The 24703-nt window shown below is 41.9% G+C and overlaps 1 protein-coding gene across 1 annotated transcript; it reads right to left on the bottom strand.

The window, feature by feature from the left end:
- Positions 1-915: 915 nt before the first annotated feature.
- nsun4 (NOP2/Sun RNA methyltransferase 4) lies at positions 916-15570 on the bottom strand. The gene is made up of 6 exons (XM_071362802.1): positions 15221-15570; positions 6583-6968; positions 6266-6420; positions 5965-6125; positions 1559-1683; positions 916-1346 (listed from the first exon to the last, which is right to left on the bottom strand). The coding sequence occupies exons 1-6, from the start codon at positions 15311-15313 to the stop codon at positions 1070-1072; spliced, it is 1197 nt and encodes a 398-aa protein (XP_071218903.1). The 5' UTR covers positions 15314-15570; the 3' UTR covers positions 916-1069.
- Positions 15571-24703: the final 9133 nt, after the last annotated feature.

Raw genomic sequence — 24703 nt, 5'->3', positions numbered from 1 at the left:
ATTGCCCGGCCAATGCAACAACAGAGAAGGTCATCGGCGGTGTGATGTGAGGAGGTACTATACCTTTGCATTCACGTTAGATATAAGAAAGACATTGCAGGCTGCATTTAAGTGACATCAAATAGGAAATTGAGAGAATTCAACCGTTGTAACAGGCCTAGAGATTCTCAGAGCCAATGATTATTTGAGTGTTCGTTATGAAAATGTTTAGAATCTGAATGAAAATGTTCATGATGGTATTAAATGTAAAAATAAATAATAAAGTTTCAACGATATGATAAAATTGTAAAGTTCACTATGGGACCACATCGAACAGACTTGAATTGGTTTATTGTTCTACCTCAGTGGCTGGGATTGGTTTATTTGTTCAACCTCAGTGATTGGGCATAATGACCTAGAACAGGGCTCTCCAACCCTGTTCCTGTAGAGATAACGTCCTGTAGGTGTTCGGTCAAACCCTTACCTAGCACACCTGATTGTAATAATCAGCTGGTTGATAAAATTAATCAGGTTAGTTAAAACTGGGGTTGGAGAGAAAACCTACAGGATGGGAGCTCTCTAGGAACAGGGTTCGGAGCCCTGTGCTTCCGCAACGGCATTGCTTTCTCTTTGAGGTTTAAGGCTGGGTTTCTTGTATAGCACTTTGTGACAGCTGCTGATGTAAAAAGGGCTTCATAAAATCTATTTGATTGCTCTAGAACCAAATAAACTTTCTGCTTTTCACCCATTCTATAAGAGTTGGACAGAGCAATATTTTGAGTTTATCCTCATGGGTCCAGTAACTTTGACTCCTGTGTTCGATACAAAGAGAGCACCGACTTGTATAACTGTCTAATACTGACAACTAGAGGCCAAAAGCAGCACTGCATAAAAATGTATAAGTCCACTGAAAATTGAATGTTGAAACGGTTATAATTTTTTTGGTCCATTAAATCAACGTATTTATTTGCAGTGCTTCACATTAATACATAAATACGAAAAGTCAGACGTTATGACCGATTAAATCAGGTTGCCCCTGAAGGGATAAATAAAGTTGTAGTGAAGGGAATTAAATTCATGTCCATCAGTTCTAGTTTAACCTCCGTAGCTTGCACATGTAGATGGGCCCAAAGTTAGCGGTGAGGTGAGGAAGGACCAGCTGTCCCAAGTGGAGGTCGGGGGCGAAGTGGAAGGTGTCCTTAAAGAGGCGTGTGATGGGTCGAAGGTCGACTACTTGCAGGCTGATGCCGTGTTCCTCCCGGGCCAGGTGCATGGCCCGCTCCACCACATACTCGTTCTGCAGCTGGGACAGGGAGCAGGTGGAGTAGAGCACCTGCCCCCCCGGACAAACCGCCTCAATACCAGCACTGGTGGAAGAGGAACAGGGAGAGATATCAACTGAAATTATTATCAGATATCAAATGATCAAAATAGGACCGCCAAGATACAAAACTACCATACATAGATGCAATGAATAGACACAATCAAAGATGCACAATAAACTAACTTAGAAAAAAAGTATTTATTTGATGTGATTTTATTGCTTCAACAGTAACATGGTAAGTTACTGAACACTTACAGGAGGAGTTCTGTCTGCAGCTGGGGCAGCCTCTGTCTCTCCTTTGTCCTGGCCCTCTTGAAAATGTTGTTTTCATCCTCCATGACAGAGTGTCTGTCTGTGGTGCAGGGAACATCAACAAGGACCTGGAGAGAAAAAGGACATCAGTCTAACAAACCTTAGAACCCTGTAGAATTGGGATAAGCTAATAGCAGTAGGGCAATTCCACGGTAACGGAGACTCCGATTTTTCCTTAAAATCTTAAATAGCAGCCCCGAATTAAAATTCAACGATCTCTGCTGAAAGAACGGGGTGTCAGCTATGACATGACACCTTGACTGGAACTACAGTAAGTGAAGTGGATCAACACCCAGTAACAGATTTTCATCATGTGTCCCTGATCTGTACTACACAGAAATACATAATTATGGATATGAATGTCATTCTCTTCATGGTGATGTATGCTAAATAGGTACACAAAAAGGCAGAAATATGCAATATCCTCCTTTGCATATTTGGGTAATATTCAACACACTGGCTATTATTTAAATGAGGTCCACCGCAAACAAGACCACATTTGTTGGTCTGGACAAAATCTGAACCAATCATAGACGTCAATGTTTCACAAGTTTGGACATCAAAAGTACAGCACAGTAAAGTAGAGTTCAGTACATTATAGCGTACTCAACTCGTGTGCTCTACTGTGTACTTTACTGAACTCTACTGTACAGTACAGAAGTGTACTGCATACCTGGGTTCAAATACTATTTCAAATATCTCAATAACTTTCGTATACATTCAAAGTATTGAGATATCTTGTATTCAGAAATCACAAATTTGAAGGGGTGTCCACATACACAGTACCAATCAAGTTTGGACACTCCTACTCATTCAATGGTTTTTATTTTTACTATTTTCTACATTGTAGAATAATAGTCAAGACATCAAAACTATGAAATAACACATCTGGAATCATGTGGTAGCCATAAAAGTGTTAAATCAAAATATATTTTAGATTCTTCAAAGTAGCCACCCTTTGCCTTGATGACAGCTTTGCACACTCTTGGCATTCTCTCAAACAGCTTAATGAGAAATGCTTGTCCAACAGTTTTGAAAAAGTTCCCACATATGCTGAGCAGTTGTTGACTGCTATGCCTTCACTCTGCGGTCCAACTCATCCCAAACCATGTAAATTGGGCTGAGGTCGGGTGATTGTGGAGGCCATCTGATGCAGCACTCCATCACTCTACTTCTTGGTCAATTTTACCTTACAGTCTGGAGGTGTGTTGGGTCATTGTCCTGTTGAAAAACAAATGATAGTCCCACTAAGCCCAAACCAGATGGGATGGCGTATCACTGCAGAATGCTGTGGAAGCCATGCTGGTTAAGTGCTCCTTGAATTCTAAATAAATCACTGACATTGTCACCAGCAAAGCATCCCCACACCATCACACCTCTTCCTCCCTGCTTCATGGTGGGAACCACACATGCGGGAGATAATCCGTTCACCTACTCTGCGTCACAAAGACACGGCAGCTGGAACCAAAAATCTCAAATTTGGACTCATCAGACCAAAAGGACAGATTTCCACTGGTCTAATATCCATTGCTCGTGTTTCTAGGCCCAAGCAAGTCTTCTCCTTATTGGTGTCCTTTAGTAGTGGTTTCTTTGCAGCAATTCGACCATGAAGGCCTGATTCACGCAGTCTCGTCTGAACAGTTGATGTTGAGATGTGTCTGTTACTTGAACTCTGTGAAGCATTTATAATGGGCTCCAATCTGTTGTGCAATTAACTAATGAACTTATCCTCCTGTCAATGGACCCCAATTTTTTGGGGTTGCAATTTATATGGAGCATTCTACCGCTCGCATTCATGGAGCAAAAGAAGACACTTTGAACCAAAGCTTCTTGCCACTGAAACACTTTGTGATGTGTTGCTTTGATTTATTTATTTTATTTTGAACCATGCATGTTTGGTTCTCGGGTGGTGTATGCATCATATCTGCTAGAGCAGGGCCAGGGTCTTGCCCCCTGGGGCGGCACAGACATCCAGCACAGAGTGTCCTTCCTGGACACCCAGGGTCATGTTTGCTGACAATTATTATACTAAATAAACATTTGATAGAAATGTTTAAAAAAAAGACCCAATCTGAACCAACCATGGACGTCTATGTCTGGGTCAAATTAAGGCCAGCCCGGACAGTACAAAAAAACACATCTATGGACGTTGCAATCAAGGCCAGGGCGGACTGACCAAATTTCAACTACTTTTCAACGTCGAGTGCGCAGTGGGTGAAAATGCTGGTTATAGTAAATGGAAAGAGAGGGGGCTCATGGCGTATGTGTGAGAGAGATTGTCCAGACTATTTTCACACTTGCTTTGACCACCATATGAGAGAAAGAAAAGTCATGAGCTGAACATAACAGTATGCCAGTGGAAGGGAGGACTGTAGCAGGTTACCCAACTGGTTTATGACTACTTTAATTTCCCATTGTAGTCAATTCAATTGCAGTAATTCCATTAGTGATTTTTCAGAAAGTCTTTTAACAATGTGGTAACAGAATTGAGTTTTAATCACTTAATAAATCAAACCAAATTGATACCAGTAAAAACATGAACTAATTGGTAGGTCTACCTTTATGTGTTACTTCTGCGAACTTTCAATATCACGAGGAAGAGAAATGAGAAAATATCTTAAAGAATTTCATGGCACAGGGTAATGTTTCTTCAACATACAAGGCAAATCATTTCTCCGAAACTACACTGAACAAAAATCTGTTAGTCACATAAATAAAATAAAAACAAAAACAGTCAGTATCTGATGTGACCACCATTTTCTTCATGCAGCGGGACACATCTCCTTCACATAATGTTGATCAGGCTGTTGATTGTGGGCTGTGGAATGTTGTCCCATACCCCTTCAATGGCTGTGTGAAGTTACTGGATATTAGCGTGAACTGGAACACGCTGTCGTACACGTCGATCCAGAGAATCCCAAACATGCTCAATGGGTGACATGTCTGACGAGTATGCAGGTCATTTTCAACTTCCAGGAATTGTGTACAGATCCTTGCGACATGGGGCGGTGCATTATCATGCTGAAACATGAGGTGATGGCGGTGGATGAACGGCACGACAATGGGCCTCAGGATCTCATCACAGTATCTGTGTGCATTCAAATTGCCATAGATAAAATGCAATTGTGTTTTTTGTCAGTAGCTTATGCCTGCCCATAGCATAAACCCATTCTGTTCACAACCTTGACATTAGCAAATCGCTCGCCCACACAACGCCATACAAGCTGTCTGCCATCTGCCTGGATCAGTTGAAATCAAGATTCATCCATGAAGAGCACACTTCTCCAGCGTGCCAGTGGCCAGCAGAAGGTGAGCATTTGCCCACTGAAGTCGGTTACGACGACGAACTGCAGTCAGGTCAAGACCCTGGTGAGGACAACAAGCATGCAGATGAGATTCCCTGAGACGGTATGACAGTTTCTGCAGAAATTCTTGGGTTGTGAAAACCCAGTTTCATCAGCTGTCTGGGTAGCTGGTCTCAGACATCCCCGCAGGTGAAGAAGCCAGATGTGGAGGTCCTGGGCTGCCGTGGTGACACGTGGTCTGCGGTTGTGAGGCCGGGTTGGACGTACTGCAAAATTCTCTAAAACTACGGAGGGGGATTATGGTAGATAAATTAACAAAATTCTCTGGTAACAGCTCTGGTGGACATACCTTCAGTCAGCATGCCAATTGCACTCTCCCTCAAAACTTGAGACATCTGTGGCATTGTGTTGTGTGACAAATCTGCACATTTTAGAGTGGCCTTTTATTGTAGCCAGCACAAGATGCACCTGTGCAATGATCACACCGTTTCATCAGCTTCTTGATATGCCACACCTGTCAGGTGGATGGATTATCTTGGCAAAGGAGAAATGCTCACTAACAGGGATGTAAACAAATTTGCGGGACAAAAAACATTTAGAGAAATAAGCTTTTTGTGCATATGTAACATTTCCGGGATCTTTCATTTCATTAAGCATGGAACCAACACTTCACATGTTGCGTTTCTATTTCTGTTCAGTGTAAATATAAGTGTTGATATTAGTTGGCAGGGGTCTTTACTCCAACATTAGTGTTTTAATGTATTTCTAATACCTTTTAAGAACTTTTCTGGTAAATGTTTTCCCAAGACCTAATTTCCATCTATTTGCCCAGAAATCAAAGCTTTAGATTATTCCTAATATTTAGGATAGAAAATAGTTTAAAATGTATATATAGTTCATGGGTCCTTTTACACGGAAAGGCCCAATAATGTCTTACATTTCCTAATCTTTTATAAAACCAACAAATGTTGGTCAAATAATCTCAGTACTTACATTCTGAATTTGTTATAAAACCAAGTAATGTGAAATAATCTCAGTCCTTACTCTGTCAAAGGTGTCCCTTTCGATTTCTCCCCATTTCCTGCCGTCAAAGGAAGTAATGCGCATTCTTTCTTCTGTCAACAGCTCTTTCGGAACGTAGCTGTTGAGGACCCGCTGGAGGCGGTAGGTACGAGACACTGAGATGTCATTGACGCACAGAAATCCTGAAAAACACATGTCATTACAAATAAATACCAGATCAATGCAAACTTAAATAGAACTGTAAAAAAAAAAGCTTTACCAGTCTGTGAATTAGATAGAACTTCAACAATGTGTATGCATCATATCTACTAGACTGTCTTACGGATGGCCTGTGTCTGGAGCAGGGCCAGGGTCTTGCCCCCTGGGGCGGCACAGATGTCCAGCACAGAGTGTCCCTCCTGGACATCCAGGGCCAGGGCAGGCAAAACGGATGCCGCATCCATGAGGTAGTACCCAAGCATCCCATACAAGTCGGGTCTAGGAGAATGGGAATTTAAAAATCATACAACTTGGCAATCAAATAATATTACATTATAGGAGACATGTAGCTACAGTAAATTGTGCTGATGAAACAGACTGAAGCCCAGATTTCATCCTGTTCCTCTCGCGTGTCTGTAAAAGAAGCGGCGCAAATCTCACCTAGAAGGCTTGAATCTGGAGATGTCTCCCCCGGGGAAAACAAAGCACTTGATATTGGTGCGGAGGCGAGGAGGAGCCACATCTTGACTGACACCAACAGACTCGAGGGTTGAAGGGTTATCGTGGAGAGGAAATCCAGGTGCCTGCAGTCTCTCCAGACCTCCTACACCAACTGGTTGGCAGACAAAGTCTCTACATCCCTGGGACTGCAGGTCTGCGATGACCCCTTCTGTGGTGGAGAAATTGTTTACCAGGGCCCCGTACTTCTGCTCACAAAGCATGCTGACGCGGACAGAGGGCCACTGCTCTCCCAGCTGTAAGCTGTAGGTGGCATCAAAGTTCTGAAGGGCCAGGTTTGTGGCAGGGTACTTGGGCTGAGAGCCAGCCTGTTGAAAGAGGATTTGGAAGAATTAAGAAAAATTGGGCTTGCTTTGTGCCATTGACTACCAACCGGTGCACCACTTAACCAAAAAGGTTAAGCGCATCCTTCCTTAATCATTGATTAAACATGTTTGCACACGTGATCCAAACAATAACTATGATTTTTAAAAACAAAGACTGCTCAAAACAATACATCTATTTCACTCTTTGTACTACTTATTAGAAATATTGTATTCACTTCCTCCTCCACCACATGGCTTTCACCTGTCCACTCATTCCTAATTAGTGATAACCCTACGAGGGAGGAAGCAAGGAGGGCCAAGCACTTCAGCACATTATTAGCTGGAAGCGTCACAGAGAAACGCAGATAAAAACCAAAGCTGCTATAACAATATTGGAAACCATCTCATCATCAAGCATCTTAGTGAAGAGATCCTCTGGCTGTTAGCTCGGCTGCAAGAATAGAAAACCTGCTGTCTCAGTTTTAAATGCCTCCTATAGGAAAGCCGAGGAGGGCAGTGTTGATCTGTCCCAATCATACGGACAGACGTGAAGCTCAACTCTGCGGCCCATGGGAGACTGGACACTCGCAAGGCGTAGGAGATCATGAAGGCAGTCTGGGCACCCATCTAGTCGAGAAGATCCAATCCAGCTATCAAACAGCGTTGCCCTGCCTGAGACAGACCTACCAGCCACAGGAGTCAGCACGGATCCTGGGTGTATACCAATAGCCAGCGGCAGGATCCCGGTTCTGGCCAAATACTCCAATATTGACACTTTCACTTACGTAGGTTAACAACCTTAATTTTAGGCGATCTGAGGTAGGACTACATTTTTTTTTTTTTAAGACCCTCGCTGCTGGGGGACAAGATGGCGCCGTAGAGAGAACACTGTGTTTCAGCGAGCTCCCGTGGCATTCGTAAATTTATATTCTTTCATTAATCTCCTAGCTTGAAAAAGTGGTAGAATTGGCTAAATAAGTTATCCTGCAATGAGTCTTGACGGTTATTTCTCAAAAATCTCCGACAACATGCCCAGCAGAGCTACTAAGAACTCAACCAAAACCACCATCCCTGTAGATGTGCAGGAGGAGCTAGCTTACGTTAGCGAGGCTAACACCGTTGCGGATCCAGGCACAATGGACCTGGTGATTCAAAAGATGACGGACAACATTACTAAAGTGATCGATGTTAAGATAAGAACGGTCTTGGAAGCAATAGCAGGCCATTCAGCTGAATTACAGAGGGTGGTCAAACGTGTCGATGAGGCGGAGGGAAGAATCGCTACAGTGGAAGCCTCAACTACATCTATGGACACTAAGATGAAAGCACTTGAGAAACAGGTGCGCGAAATGGCGGAGCACATTGACGACTTGGATAATCGAGGACGCAGATGCAATATTCGTGTTGTGGGACTCCCGGAAAATTCTGAAGGGACACGTTCAGTAATTTTTTTTGAGGAATGGATCCCTGACTACTTACAAATGGACACTAAGGCTGGTCGTGTGAAGCTGGACAGAGCCCATCGCTCTCAAGCACCGATACCCGGTCCCAACCAGCGCCCACGGCCAGTGGTTATAAAGTTCCACAACTTCACCGACAAGCAGCGCGTTATGGATGCGGCTAGAAATATCGGCTCTGACGGTAGTCAACGTAAAGGTCCAAAGATCTCATTCTTCAATGATTACTCCACAGCGGTTGTACGAAGACGCAAAGGGTTTGATGAGGCGAAGGCTCGACTCAGGAGAATGAAGATGGACTACGCACTGTTGTACCCGGCCACATTGAAGATTATGGTCAACGGATCGCCTAAGAAACTCTCCACACCTGAAGAGGCTGCTGCGTTTATTGACTCTCTCGGGTAAATAACTTTAAGCTGCGCCGCCGCAGCATTGGATAACTTTATCTTATTTGAATCTGATCATGAAACAGTGGTGTGAGTTCTCACATGCTCCGGTTCAGTAATATTCGTATTTTTATTATTTTTCTTGCTAAAGTAACTGCCGCTATAGCTCAGGCTGAGATATGGGTGAATCTATATTGGTGCCCAGGCTTGGTTTTAGGTGGAAGAGCCTCAATCTTCATATATTGATTTTCATTTTCATATGTATAAAGGACGAGGCTATTGAGTGGCAATGCAGACTTAAGAGTCTACATTGGAAAGTTGAAATCCCCTGCATGTTAGCTAGTGGGAAAACCCCCTTTTGGATCTTTACATGTTTAATTTTTGGGTTTAGTATAGTTAGAGTTCAGGGTTCATATCGTTTGTTTATGCTCGGTGAGATAGGAGAGTTCAACACATGGAAAAAGGTACCACCCCATTTTTATGGTGGGATTCAATCTGAATATGAAACGGTCAAAGTGCAATGGCAGGTAATACACTGCGTGTATGTACATGTAACATTAGAGGGAGCCATAATCCCATTAAAAGGAAGAAGGTACTGTCTTTTTTGAAAAAAGAAAATATTGATATTGCCCTGTTGCAAGAAACTCATTTAGACGATAAGGAGCATCTGAAATTACAACAAGGGGGGTTTGGTCAAGTGTTTTTCTCATCATTTACATCCAGAAGTAGAGGTGTAGCAATTCTTGTGAAAAAGAACTTACCACTTAAGGTCTTGAATTGTGTGAAAGATAAATTTGGTCGCTTTGTTATAATTAATGGTACTTTACAAGGGCAGAACATCTCCATAATGAATATTTACTTCCCCCCTGCCCACCCCCCTGATTTCCTCACTAAGGTATTTCTAGACTTTTCAGAATTAAACTCAGACACTGCAGTGGTTGGAGGAGATTTTAATTGTTTGTTGAACCCCCTTATTGATAAGTTTCCCAGCGGTATAGCTTCACTCTCTCCTCGAGCTAAGTCACTTAAAGCTATTTGTGATGATCTGGGGTATGCTGATGTTTGGAGAACTTTTCACCCCTCCAACAGAGAGTTCACTTTTTTCTCTGCACCTCATGGATGTCAGACTAGAATAGATTACTTTTTTATGCCCAGGAGGTCTTTGCAGTCTGTTTTATCTGCTAGGATAGGAAGCATAGTCATATCTGATCATGCGGAGGTGATCCTGGACATAAAACTCAACGGGGCATTCAATCTGTCAAGACATTGGAGGCTGAATACAACCATCCTTAAAGACCATACGTTCACATCATATTTTATTACAGAGTTTAAAGCATTTTTCTCTATTAACTCTCAATCAACAGATAATCCCTCGCTCCTTTGGGAAACCTGTAAAGCGTACGCCAGGGGTCTGATTATGTCATACACAGCCACTAAGAGGCGGAAAAAGCGTGAAAAGCAAAAAAGGTTAGAGGGTGAATTAGGAACTAAAGAGAAGGACTACATTAAAACTCCCACGCCTGCCCTATTAAAGGAAATATCAGTTCTTAGATCAACGTTGGACTCTCTCCTAACACAGGACGCTGAAAAGAAAATGGGATTTGTCAGGCAAAAGCTATATGAACATGGCGATAAGCCAGGAAAGTACTTGGCGTACCTAGCTAAAAAGAGAGCTGACTCACAGTCAATTGCTACTATTACTGATTCAGATGGCAATCATTTATATGAAAATAAATTGATAAATGACTCATTTAAGAAATTTTATGCAAATCTTTATGCCTCAGAACTGCCAAATGACGCACCCAAATTAATGGAGAATTTATTTTCTAAGATTGAGCTCCCTACTATCTCAGAAAAACAGAGGTCTCTCCTTAATGCCCCTATTACCGAGGAAGAGATAATGTTCGCAATTAAGAATCTGCAAAACGGTAAGGCCCCAGGACCAGACGGGTTTGGTAGTGAATTCTATAAAGAGTTTCATGGCCTGATCCTTGAGCCATTGCGTGATATGTTTAACCACTCATTTTCAAATGACCAGCTCCCTCAAACGCTGAGGGAAGCCAACATATCACTTATTCTCAAAAAGGGAAAATGTCCAGAGTCTTGTTCCTCGTACAGACCAATTTCCCTTCTGAATGTGGATAGAAAATTACTTTCTAAAATTCTAGCCACAAGATTAGAGGACTCACTGCCACTAATTGTGAAAGGAGACCAAACTGGCTTCATTAAGGGCCGTAAGTCGTGCAACAATGTCAGGCGGCTTCTTAATGTAATTCAAGCCTACCAACAAAGTGCTAGGGATGGTCTGGTGCTCTCCCTAGATGCTGAGAAAGCATTTGATCGTGTGGAGTGGTCTTACCTACTCTTTGCTCTAAATAAATTTGGTCTAGGGGACAACTTTATAAAATGGGTGAAAGTTTTATATGAGGATCCTCAGGCTGCTGTCCTTACTAATGGGCTAAGGTCAAATAGCTTATCTATATACAGAGGTACCAGACAGGGCTGCCCTTTGTCCCCCCTCCTATTTGCACTCGCTATGGAACCACTGGCCGAGGCCATCAGGGTAACGCCTGCTATACAGGGGCTGCTCATTGGTGATGTTCACCATAAAATAAGCTTGTATGCTGATGATGTCCTGATATTCATCTCTAATCCCGAGACCTCAACTACATCTCTTATTAATATTATTCAATTATTCAGCGAATTCTCAGGCTACAAGATTAACTTAACTAAATCAGAGGCTATGCCACTTGGTAGCCTTCACTCTGTACCTAATACTTCTCCCCCCTTCCCTTTTAAATGGTCTCCCTCAGGCTTTACGTATCTGGGTATATTTGTAACTCCTAAATTCCAGCAAATGTACAAAGCCAATTTTGTTCCCTTGTTTGATACAATAAGACAGGATCTGGAGCGCTGGAACTCTCTCCCGATTTCTTGGTTGGGTAGAATATCCCTCTTGAAAATGAACATTTTACCTAGACTACTTTACCCAATCCAAATGATCCCAGTATTACTCTCCAATAAGGTAATAAAGGATGTAAATGGATGGCTAAGCTCCTTCATATGGAGTAAACGCAAGCCAAGGCAATACTGCAGCTGCCAAGTTCTATGGGGGGCTTGGATCTGCCCAATATCAGGTTCTATCAGTGGTGTGCCCACCTATGTTATATTTCTGATTGGATCACAAACGATGACTCCTCTATTTGGTTAGACATTGAGACTTCTCTTTCAAAATACCCCTTACAGGATCTTTTATTTTTCAGAAGTTTCAAGTCTGTAGAAGATCACTGCAATAATCCTATTACACTTAACACACTCAAGGTTTGGAGGTCAGTTCAGCGCTTCCTGGGAAGGTCCAAACTAACCTCTGCTCTTACCCCAATTCTTAACAACCCAGATTTTGGTCCAGGATTGCTGGATGCTGGCTTTAACTCTTGGCTTAATAAGGGCATACGCAGACTACATGACTTATTTGCTGATAAGATTCTATTGTCATTTGAGCAGATGGTGGAGAAATACCGACTCCCAAAGCAGGACTTTTTCCGCTTCCTACAAGTAAGACATTATATTGTGAAGAGCACCACCTTAATTGGTAACCCTGATATGTCTGTCATTGAGAGAATGCTTTTTTTTCCACAAAGGAAAATGTCTGTAAGTCTGTTTTATGATGCTTTAAGGTCCTTTCCCGCTGTCGATACACAGAGGGTGAAACAAGTGTGGGAGAAAGAATTGTCTGTGACTATTGACGAAGAGATGTGGGAGGACATTTGGAGATATGCAAAAACAATATCTATATGTAATCGTACTAGAGCAATCCAATTAAGAATAATACACCGATTGCATATATCCCCAAATCGCAGACATGCCTTTAGCCCCTCTTCCTCTTCTCCTCAGTGTCTTAAATGCAAAACTGATACAGGCACCCTAACACATTGTTTATGGTCATGTACCAAAATACAAAGATACTGGTCTGGTGTTCTGCAAGAAATTGAAAAGATCCTAGGGGTTGATCTAGAATTGGACCCAGTTTCTTTACTGTTGGGTCTCCCTAGTAGGCATGTTACTTCTGTGAGTAAGAGGAGGCTTTACAACATCCTTACCTTTGCTGCAAGGAAAAACATCCTTTTACGGTGGATTAGTGATAAGGTTCCTTCTATTAAAGATTGGCATAAGATACTTTTTGAATGGGTGCCTCTGGAATATCTGACATGTACATTGCATTCTAAAACAGATCAGTTCTACAAAGTGTGGGAACCCTATCTAAATTACCTAGAACCTGAGGTATCAGCTATTATGCTGCAAGGATTCTCTTAGAATGGTGGTGATCTATGTATTCAGAATTACACTGTATGTTCCATGTGTGGAACCTAACTTCTTAGTTTAAACCGAGCTTTTTTGTTTAATTTCTGTTTGTAAGTTTGTTTAAAATGTATGTATTGAGAGACGCAATGATGGGGATAGGGTGAGAAGCGGGGATAGGAAAATGGTGTGCGTATATGTGTATGTATATGTGTATGTATATATGTATGCGCAGGTATGTGTAGGCGAGTGCCGTTTTTTGTTGTTGTTGTTTTTTGCCTTGTCTCTGTTGTTGTATCTCTTTAATATGGGTGAAAATTGTGAAATTCCAATAAAAATACTGTTAAAAAAAAAAAAAAAAAAGACCCTCGCTAGCACAGGGAAGAGAATAATTCTCTGGCCCACTCCCGTGCTACCAGAAGGGTTCAGAACGTTTCAGCCGACTCTTTGTCCTAAACAAGTAACCAAAGAAACTTTGCAACGACAGGAGTCTCTTTTTGTGACAACTTTGATTTGCTGTGGGAGCAACCAGCTCTTTTTTAAAAGAGATGGGATTCACCCTAGCCGCAGGGGTTCCAGGATTATTTCCAGCAACATCGCAAACTATTTTAGACTGACAGACCGGGTCTGGTAATTCTCCAGTTCTCCCTGTCAGAATAAGCAACAGAGGACTTGGAAACCACATCAACTCCTATAGAAATGGCACTATGGTTATTGTGAGTAACCTTGTCCCTTTAACTCCGCCTTCTAGCGAATTTATTCAAACTGTCATCTACCATTCTGATAGATTGGGCTCCTGAGTGGCGCAGCGGTCTAAGACACTGCATCTCAGTGCAAGAGGTGTCACTGCAGTACCTGGTTTGAATCTAGGCTGCATCACATCCGGCCGTGATTGGGAGTCCCATAGGGCGGCGCATAATTGGCCCAGTGTCGGCCGGGGTAGGATGTAAAATTGTCTAGTTTTATTAGATTCTCTTTCTTGTGAATGACTTCATTACTGAGTGCAAAGTTGATTGCACGTTTCTCATTGAAATGTAGTTGTCTTCAGACTGTGGTGCCGCTCTTATTGAAGATTTTCATAGGGCTCCTAAGTGGCGCAGTGGTCTAAGGCACTGCATCTCAGTGCTAGAGGTGTCACTACAGACATCCTGGTTCGAATCCAGACTATCACAACTGGCCATGATTGGGAGTCCCATAGGGCGGCGCACAATTGGCCAAGCGTAGGCCGTCATTGTAAATAACCTATTTTAAGAACTGACTTGCCTTCTTAAACCAAAAAAAATCATACTCTTTCAGAAAATGCTCTAAGTACAAATCGATATATAACGTTAGACTAGTGTACTGAAAGTCAGGTTAATAACACTACTTGGTGGATAGTCTCAATTTTCGAGCAGCAGAAGAACAATCCGCACAGACAACCGGTAGAGCGAGTTTAAATGTAATTAAGTCAACATTCTGACGTGTAAGGAAAAGTTACACAATTTTGCACACAAATGTCTTCGTCTGTTTTATACTCTTTCAAAATGCTTTGTGTTGTAGTCACGACAGACAAAGATATATAGTTAATCAAACTTTACTATGCATGTTGTAAACCAGCACATCCAGTACATTAAAAGGTAAGTAACAATTGGTTTCTGTTTCCTGCATAACATCAATATGAGTAACATCAATATTGCTACATATACATCAATTAACTGTGCATTACTGCCTGATTAAATCAGACTAGGCAGCCACTTGGGCTAATTAGCCATTTAAGCGTGCTCTGAACACATGCGTAAGCCCATAACCGTGGAGGAAGTGTAGTTTGACAACTGGAGGCACGCGCAGCTTATTGATCTGTGTAAAACTGCAACAGTATATATCTTTTCATTTTAAAGATTATTTTTTTGCGGATATGAAAGATATGGGGCATATCAGCATGTTTAGCAAGCGATGATTAACGTTTCTAAACGTTAAAACAAAGAGTCGGAAATGAAGTTCACACGCAGCCAACCTTGGCCTGGTCGAAGCTAAACGCTGATAAGGGTTTTCGAGCGCTAGCTAACCGCCAACTTTAGTCAACGACTGGTTGTAGATTTTTCCAATTATTGTTAGCTAACTACGTCGTACGTACCCATTTGGCTTTCACGCGATTCCGTCGGGGTGTCAGGCACCGTAAATCTTTAATTTTTCGAAGCAATATTCTCGTGTCCATGAGCGCCGCCATGTTGGTGTACGACACCCTTTCCAGTCCGTCTTTCCATCTGACAGAAAAGGTTCCCCCTAAGGGACACACTCTTCACACCACTTCGATACAAAGTGCTTTTCGTAGCAGATTTGGACTGCAATTTCGCAAACCCTAACTCAAACCTTTTTGCTAACCTCAACCGAAGTCACATAACCTGCTACGTTAATTATCCTAACCTGCTATTACAGTAACTTCGGTATCGAAAAGGTGTTTCACCATCAGATGGGACGATCCATACCAATCCTATGGAGATTGTTGGAGGACTGCCATCTAGAGAAAATAGATGCGTTCGTCCGGTGAACTTTATAGCTACGTTATTTCCTGCGTGTGACCTAACAGCGCCTCCAGATTCAAATCTTGTTAGCAAGGTCATTTCCCTTCAACCAGTGTTGTCTAAAATCGTGGTTTTCCAAAACAAAATGATAATGTATGGGGAGCCTGATGAGATATTGTACAATATCAATCTTCATATTTCAATGTTTTCTCTGCTAATCCTAGCAATGTGTCAAGTTTGAAATTAGCATTACACAAAATAGTGAGCCAGAGAATGCCAGACGTTGATGACAAAATGTGCCACCTTCCTGTTCAAGTGAGCACAGCACAACATGAGAACAAAAATGTATTAAATGCTGCTGCATAAAGGATGTAATATGCCAGGGAGATATGTATACTGTAGCTAAGAAAGTAATAGTAAATGTAAGCTGTGCCTCTAATTAATAATTTGCTCCCCTTTTCCCTCATAATTTAGCCTATTGTTCTGACTTGATGGTGCACATGTAGCCTGTTAGCCTATAGCCGAATATTGTAAGAGCTTTGATTGTCTGGTTCTTTGCCCCCTTTTTTATCCTACGGTTCTGACTTGGTGTACAAGGAGAATACTGTAATAACGGTTCAGTCGCTGTATATTTCAAAAGTGCTGAACAAAGTTATATTGACTACATCCGTCCTAGCTCGCTCATTAATGTCTTATTCGAAATAACGGATTGCCTCTTATCCGCTCGTTGTACCTTTATGCCATAGTTTGTACATCTCAATTGTCAGTAGAAACCACATTTGTGCAAGTCAGCCATATCAGCTATGTTTTTTTAAAGGCAGTAAATGAGGCTGAATTAACTGTTTCGCTGCCAGACGAGGTTCTGCTGATGACCAGGTGTAGCAGTGGTAAGGTGTTGGGACTCTGCTGTTGGGGCAGCTTTATGTAGGCCCTAACAGTTTGTGGGCACCGTTTGTCACCGGTATAGTCCAATTAATGTATTGTTTAGTGTTGTGTAGTGGCTTTGATGGCATGCATAACATTTGAGGGGAGTTTGCCTCACCAAGATTTACATGCTAAAATCACCACTGCACCTAGGTATGAAACATGGAATGAAAACTAGCTTTAGATTTGAAAAAATCTAGTTGCTTATTAACTATCATCTGATCATCATTATCAACAAAGAGTAGCTAATTGCTATTGAACCCATAACCTAATAAAGTTTACAATAGATCATTTTTGTCTGATTTCACAAACTCATATTGACTTCCTATGTATCGAGTCAACTTTGTCACAGTTTTACAGGTAAGGTGTATGTTGCACCCGACTAACATTGTCACTGAACAGGAGGAAGAGGCACAAGCAGAGGAGGAAGACATGGTAAGACTGTTGAATATATATTTCCATATGTACCTTTTATTAATATTTTAATATGAGTAATTTTTTTTTCAAGAACTGTTGATATTCATTTTTAGACATAACTCTCACACTTTTGTTAAACATTGAGAAGTAGTGTTTTGGATGCTGGTCATCTGCAGCGGTTTGTCCCTCCCTTGATCCCTGAGACACAATACGGACAAAATGTGAGGCATCGGACCACTGCGCCCACACAAGGAAGAGGCTGGAGGTTTGTGCAACCCGAGTGGGCTCACGATCACACACTGAGGAGGAATGCATAGAGGAACTTCCTACATGCACGGGACCACTGTAAGTGTGTTCATGAGGCATAACCTGTGTGCGCACACTATTGCATGCAGAATATATGTAAAGCGAATGTGATAGCTGTTTTAATTTAATTTTATCTACAGTGCATTCAGAAAGCATTCAGACCCCTTGACTCATACCCCATAATAACAAAGCAAAAACAGGCTTTTAGAAATGTTAGTAAGTATTAAAGGAAAAAACATATTTACATTTAGACCCTTTACCTGGTACTTTGTTGAAGCACCTTTGGCAGCGATTACAGCATCAAGTCTTCTTGGGTATGACGCTACAAGTTTGGCACACCTGTATTTGGGGAGTTTTTCCCATTCTTCTGTGCAGATCCTCTCAAGCTCTGTCGGGTTGGATGGGGAGCGTCGCTGCATAGCTATTTTCAGGTCTCGCCAGCTCTGGCTGAGCCACTCAAGGACATTCAGAGACTTGTCCTGAAGCCACTCCTGCATAGTCTCAGCTGTGTGCTTAGGATCATTGTCCTGTTGGAAGGTGAACCTTCTCCCCAGTCTGAGGTCCTGAGCTCTCTAGAGCAGGTTATCATCAAGGATCGCTCTGTACTTTGCTCCGTTTATCTTTCCTTCACTCCGGACTAGTCTCCCATTCCCTGAAACATTTCCACAGCATGATGCTGCCACCACCATGCTTCACCGTAGGGATGGTGCCAGGTTTCCTCCAGATGTGACATTTGGCATTCAGGCCAAGAAGTTCAAACCTGGTTTCATCAGACCAGAGAATCATGTTTCTCATTGTCAGAGTCCTTTAGATGCCTTTTGGCAAACTCCAAGTGGGTTGTCGTGTGCCTTTTACTGAGGAGTGGCTTCCTTCGGGCCACTCTACTATAAAGGCCTGATTGGTGGAGTGCTGCAGAGATGGTTGTTCTTCTGGAAGGTTCTCCCATCTCCAGAAGAAATCTGGAGCTCTGTCAGAGTGACCATTGGCTTCTTGGTCACCACCCTGACCAAGGTCCTTCTCCCCTGATTGCTCAGTTTGGCATGCCAGCCAGCACTAGGATGAGTCTTGGTGGTTCCAAACTTCTTCCATTGAAGAATGATGAAGGCCACTGTGTTTATTGGGACCTTCAATGCTGCAGAAATGTTTTGGTACCCTTCCACAGCTCTGTGCCTCAACACAATCCTGTCTCGGAGCTCTAGGGACAATTCCTTCGACCTGATGACTTGGTTTCTGCTCTGACATGCACTGTCAAATGTGGGACCATTATATAGACAGGTGTGTGCCTTTCCAAATCATGCCCAATCAATTTAACTCCAATCAAGTTGTAGAAACATCTCGAGGATGATCAATGGAAACAGGATGCACCTGAGCTCAATTTCGAGTCTCATAGCAAATGATTTGAACACTTACAGTTGAAGTCGGAAGTCTACATACACTTAGGTTGGAGTCATTAACTTGTTTTTCAACCACTCCACAAATTTCTTGTTTACAAACTATAGTTTTGGTAAATCGGTTAGAACATCTACTTTGTGCATGACACAAGTTATTTTTCCAACAATTGTTTACAGACAGATTATTTCACTTATAATTCACTGTAACACAATTCCAGTAGGTCAGAAGTTTACATACACTAAGTTGACTGTGCCTTTAAACAGCTTGGAAAATTCCAGAAAATGATGTCATGGCTTTAGAAGCTTCTGACAGGCTAATTGACATAATTTGAGTCAATTGGAGGTGTATCTGTGGATGTATTTCAAGGCCTACCTTCAAACTCAATGCCTCTTTGCTTGACATCATGGGAAAATCAAAAGAAATCAGCCAAGACCTCACAGAAAAAATTGTAGACCTCCACAAGTCTGGTTCATCCTTGGGAGCAATTTCCAAATTGCCTGAAGGTACCACATTCATCTGTACAAACAATAGTACGCAAGTATAAACACCATGGGACCACGCAGACTTCATACTGCTCAGGAAGGAGACGTGTTCTGTCTCCTGGAGATGAACGTACTTTGGTATGAAAAGTGCAAATCAATCCCAGAACAGCAGCAAAGGACCTTGTGAAGATGCTGGAGGAAACCGGTACAAAGTAACTATATCCACAGTAAAACAAGTCCTATATCGACATAACCTGAAAGCGTGTGGGAGCAAGGAGGCCTATCAACCTGACTCAGTTACACCAGCTCTGTCAGGAGGAATGGGCCAAAATTCACCCAACATTGTGGAAGGCTACCCAAAACGTTTGACCCAAGTTAAACAATTTAAAAGCAATGCTACCAAATACTAATTGAGTACTTCTGACCCACTGTGAATGTAATGGAAGAAATAAAAGCTGAAATAAATCATTCTCTTTACTATTATTCTGACATTTCACGTTCTTAAAATGAAGTGGTGATCCTAACTGACCTAAGACAGGGAATATTTACTCGAATTAAATGTCAGGAATTGTGAAAAACAGAGTTTTTACATGTATTTGGCTTAGATGTATGTATAACTGTATCTAACTTCTGACTTCAACTGTATGTAAATAAGGTATATTCTTTTATATTTTGAATACATTGGCAAACAATTTTTTTAAACCAGTTTTCGCTTTGTCATTGTGTGTAGACTGAGATTTTATTTTTTTTTCATTTTAGAATACTGTGGAAAAAGTCAAGGGGTCTGAATACTTTCCGAATGCACTGTAAGTGTTACAATACAGTTATCGTATTTAACTAATTGATTATTTCTCCTTTTCTCTCACTGGTAGCGCACAATCTCTTCCTCAACGTCAAATGAACCTTTCCTCCATTCTCCGTCAATTCCAGTAGTTTATTGCAGCTGTGGAATATATTTAAACACTACAGATTTGCAGTGTCAGGGAAGGCTTGAGACCACAGCCTGTGTTGTATTTATTCATGTTAATAAATCACAGATCTTTGTTAATATTGTTTTTCTTCTGGACAAAATATTGTTTTCTGTATACACCTGAGCCATTAGACATCCAATATGTGCATTTGACTGTATTTGGCTGACCTGCTGCTTGTATTGGTGAAGGGTGAAAAGTTCTCTGAACTCTTTGTGGCCAGGGAATGAAGACTGGCCAGGTGACTAACCATTCTGCAGTTGGACTGCGTTAAAATGCTAAGTGCTGTAGATCCTGTGTCCCTCTACTTCTTCCAGTCTTTGCATTACAGTTCAGACCATGCATCTAGTTCATGGATGTTGAGCCAGGGAACATATAGGCTATTCAGTACTTGCTTTGACTCCAGGAGACCCTTACATGAATGATTAGCCTCAGTTGGTTATTACACTTGGTTATTACACTAAGTACTGTAGCCGTCAAGGAGCCCCAAAGTCATAGGATTGTATCCATTTTCCATACACCCAACGAATGGACACTTAGGAGCTGCCACATCTTGGAAAATAGAAAAGGGTTTGTTACTTGGTGTGACATACAGTCAAAAATTTGGACACACCTATTCATTCCAAGGTTCTGATTTATTAAAATAAATATACTTTCTACATTGTAGAATAGTACTGAAGACATCAACTATGAAATAACATGTAGTAAACAAAGTGTTAAAAAAATCAATACATACTTTATTGTCCTTTGCCTTGATGACGGCTTTGCACACTCTTGGCACTCTCTCCACCAGCTTCATGAGTTCATGAGTTCCCACATATGCTGAGCACTTGCTGGCTGCTTTTCCTTCACTCTGCTGTCCAACTCATTCCAAACCATGTCAATTGGGTTGAGGTCGGCTGATTGTGGAGGCCAGGCCATCTGATGCAGCACTCCATCACTCTCCTTGGTCAAATAGCACTTACACACCCTGGAAGTGTGTTTTGGGTCATTGTCCTGTTGAAAAACAAATGACAGTCCCACTAAGTGCAAACCAGATGGGAGGCGTATTGCTGCAGAATGCTATGGTAGCCATGCTGGTTAAGTGTGCCTTGAATTCTAAATAAATCAAAGACAGTGTCACCAGCAAAGCACCCCCATACCATTACAACTCCTCCATGCTTCACGGTGGGAACCACACATGTGGAGATCATCCGTTCACTTACGCTGCGTCTCACAAAGACATGGTGTTGTAACCAAAAATCTCAAATTTGGACTCATCAGACCAATGGACAGATTTACACCGATCTAATGTCCATTGCTCATATTTCTTGGCACAAGCAAGTCTCTTCTTATTGGTGTCCATTAGTAGTGGTTTCTTTGCAGCAATTCGACCATGAAGGCCTGATTCATGCAGTCTCCTCTGAACAGTTAATGTTGAGATATGTCTGTTACCAAATAGGGCTATCTTCTATATACCACCCCTACCTTGTCACAACACAACTGATTGGCTCAAACACATTAAGAATGAAAGAAATTCCCCAAATTAACTTTTAACAAGGCATACCTGTTAATTTAAATGAATTCCAGGTCATTTCATGAAGCTGGTTGAGAGAATGCCAAGCGTGTGCAAAGCTTACATCAAGGCAAAGGGTCTACTTTGAAGAATCTCAAATATATTTTGATATGTTTCATTCTTTTTTGGTTACTACATGATTCCATATGTGTTATTTCATAGTTTTGATGTCTTCACTATTATTCTACAATGTAGAAAATAGTTTAAAAAAAGTAGTAGGTGTATCCAAACTTTTGACTGGTACTGTACTTTGAAGTATATGCTTCTAAAACTGCCAAAGTCCATTCCTTTTGGTTTATGACCTCACAATATAGGACAAATAATAAGCAAAACCTTGAATTGAAACTGGTAGAAATGGCCAATATGCTGTCAAGAGTGGGTAATAAGTCATTTGGATACTGTACACCAAGTAGTTCAACTTTATTTGCTTAATAATTTCAGATGGTCAAAATCATAATAAACAAAACAGTAACAGTCACATAAACAGTCGCTGGCAGTGCATGTCCTTGATGTATACAGTTGTAAAAATAGAGACCATCACTTGAAACCATAAACAAATGAAATGTTAAAATCAAGTGGTGTGGATATCAACATAATCATGTCTGTGGTGTTGAGGATTTTCTCCTTACCAATAGTTCTCCTGGTTATTTTTGCCCACAAACTTATCCATAGATGCCTGCAGAGAGAAAGAGATCTGAGCCTTTTGCTTTGGACACAGAGTAGTGGAAGCTTGGACATGACACACATCATTAATGCCGGACCTGACCAACCCTCAACAGGATGGTTAAACTAGGCTGGATTTATGGACATCAATGAACCTCTTCTAACACAGGGTGGCAGTACACAGTAGGATAACAGTAAAGGTCACTTCAGACTTTGTCTGAGGTGCAAAGCCAAAAAATACACAAAGGAAGATGTAAGAAACTACTTGGACACTTCCCGTTGCTTCAAAGGTTTGTATATTGAACAAATATATAAACGCAACATGCAACAATTTCAACTATTTTACTGAGTTACAGTTCATATATAGAAATCAGTCAATTGAAATAAATTCATCAGGCCCTAATCTATGGATTTCACATGGGTGGGCCTGGGAAGGCATAGGCCCACCCACTGGGGAGCCAGGCCCAGTCAATCAGAATGAGTTTTTCCCCACAAAAGGGCTTTATTACAGACAAAAATACTCCTCAGTTTCATCAGCTGTCCGGGTGTCTGGCCTCAGACGATCCCGCAGGTGAAGAAGCCAGACGTGGAGGTCCTGGGCTAGCATGGTTACACATGGAAGCCGGTTGGATGTACTGCCAAATTCTCAAAAATTACGTTGGAGGCGGTTTCTGGTAGAGAAATTAACATGAAATTATCTGCCAACAGCTCTAGTGGACATTTATTCAGTCAGCATGCCAATTGCATGCTCCCCCAAACTTGAGACATCTGTGGCATTGTGTTGCTTGACAAAAACTGCACATTTTAGAGTGACCTTTTATTGTCCCCAGCACAAGGTGCAGCTGTGTAACGATCATGCTATTTAATCAGCTTCTTCATATGCCACACCTGTCAGGTGGATGGATTATCTTGGCAAAGAATAAATGCTCACTAACAGGGATGTAAACAAATTTGTGCACAGAATTGGAGAGATAAGCTTTTTGTGCGTATGGAACATTTCTGGGATCTTTTATTTCAGCCCATTAAATATGGGACCAACACTTTACATGTTGCGTTTATATTTTTGTTCAGTATAGTTTGACCATGTAGCCAAGTCTTAATGCATTCTGGTTCCTCGTTGTGTTTTTTTCTGTATGAAATGTTCACAGACCAATGTGTTTAATGGAAATGTTATACACACAGCCAGAAACGCTCACCTGTAGCAGTAATCACTCTTTCCTTCGCTTCCTGTAGAAGAACAGCACGTCGGGGTCGGCTCGGACCACACGGAGGTCAAAGTCCATGACCCTTAGGTCCTCCAGGCTCCTGGCTTGAGACAGAACCAGGTAGGCCTGGCCGCTCTCGAAGACCCTCGCCAGGGAGATCTCCACACAGTCTAGCGTCTTGCCCTGACAAAACACACGCACAGAGTGGGTAAGATACATGCCGAAATACAGAGACGCATAGATATACCCGGAGAATGTGGTGGAAAACTGTCATACAGAGAGGAAGACCTATTTGATACACGTGATATGAGTCAGCCTGAAGTGTAGTGAAAACCAGCTTTGTTTGGAGCTGCAGAGAGGATGAGTCACATGCGTACCGAATCGAGATATATCGCTTAGAGCTATACATCTTCAATGCGAATATAGACTGTAATTATCACAAGGTTATGATCTTGTGACATCACTCTGCGTCTGTTTCAACACTGCCCTCGGAGTCGAGGGAAGGGAAAGCAAACATGGATGACACTTATGGTGACCAATGAACTCAATTACCCAAGAGGGCTTGGCTCATCTGTCTAGCCAATCGTACCGACACATTTCAGAGCAATGAGAGCCAGTTCTTGGGGCAGGGGGGGGCTGCAGAGTCGGTGGTGGGCTGACTAATAACATACAGGGTCAAACACAGCTGATATGTAACCGGTGCTGTCTGGTGGTTTACCTGCAAGACGTGGGGTGAATGAGAATTGCTAATGAGAATCGCTAAATGGACATCCATCTTCTGAGGCTAGCTGGATTCCATTTCATCCAGAAGTATGTCACCTTTTCTCTCCCCCTAATAACTCGGCCTTGAGTGGATATATAAAAGCAATATGGTGATTAGCAAGGCTAGCTGGAGTTTCAGAGATATTGCATTTACCAACATAGTAACATTAGTTTGGCAGGGGCGATTCATCAGAGCCAAAGGGAGATGAAAGAATTTTTGAAATGTGATCAAAGGTATGACTCATTCACAGCCCTAGGTCCGTCACCGTAGAGAGAGAGAGAGAGAGAGAGCGAGAGCGAGAGCGAGAGAGAGAGAGAGAGAGAGAGAGAGAGAGAGAGAGAGAGAGAGAGAGAGAGAGAGAGAGAGAGAGAGAGAGAGAGAGAGAGAGAGAGAGAGAGAGAGAGAGAGAGAGAGAGAGAG

This window comes from Salvelinus alpinus, chromosome 23 (assembly GCF_045679555.1).
Source record: "Salvelinus alpinus chromosome 23, SLU_Salpinus.1, whole genome shotgun sequence".
Classification (NCBI taxonomy): domain Eukaryota; kingdom Metazoa; phylum Chordata; class Actinopteri; order Salmoniformes; family Salmonidae; genus Salvelinus; species Salvelinus alpinus.
Note: the sequence above shows the minus strand (reverse complement) of the source record. Positions and strands in the feature narration are given on the sequence as shown.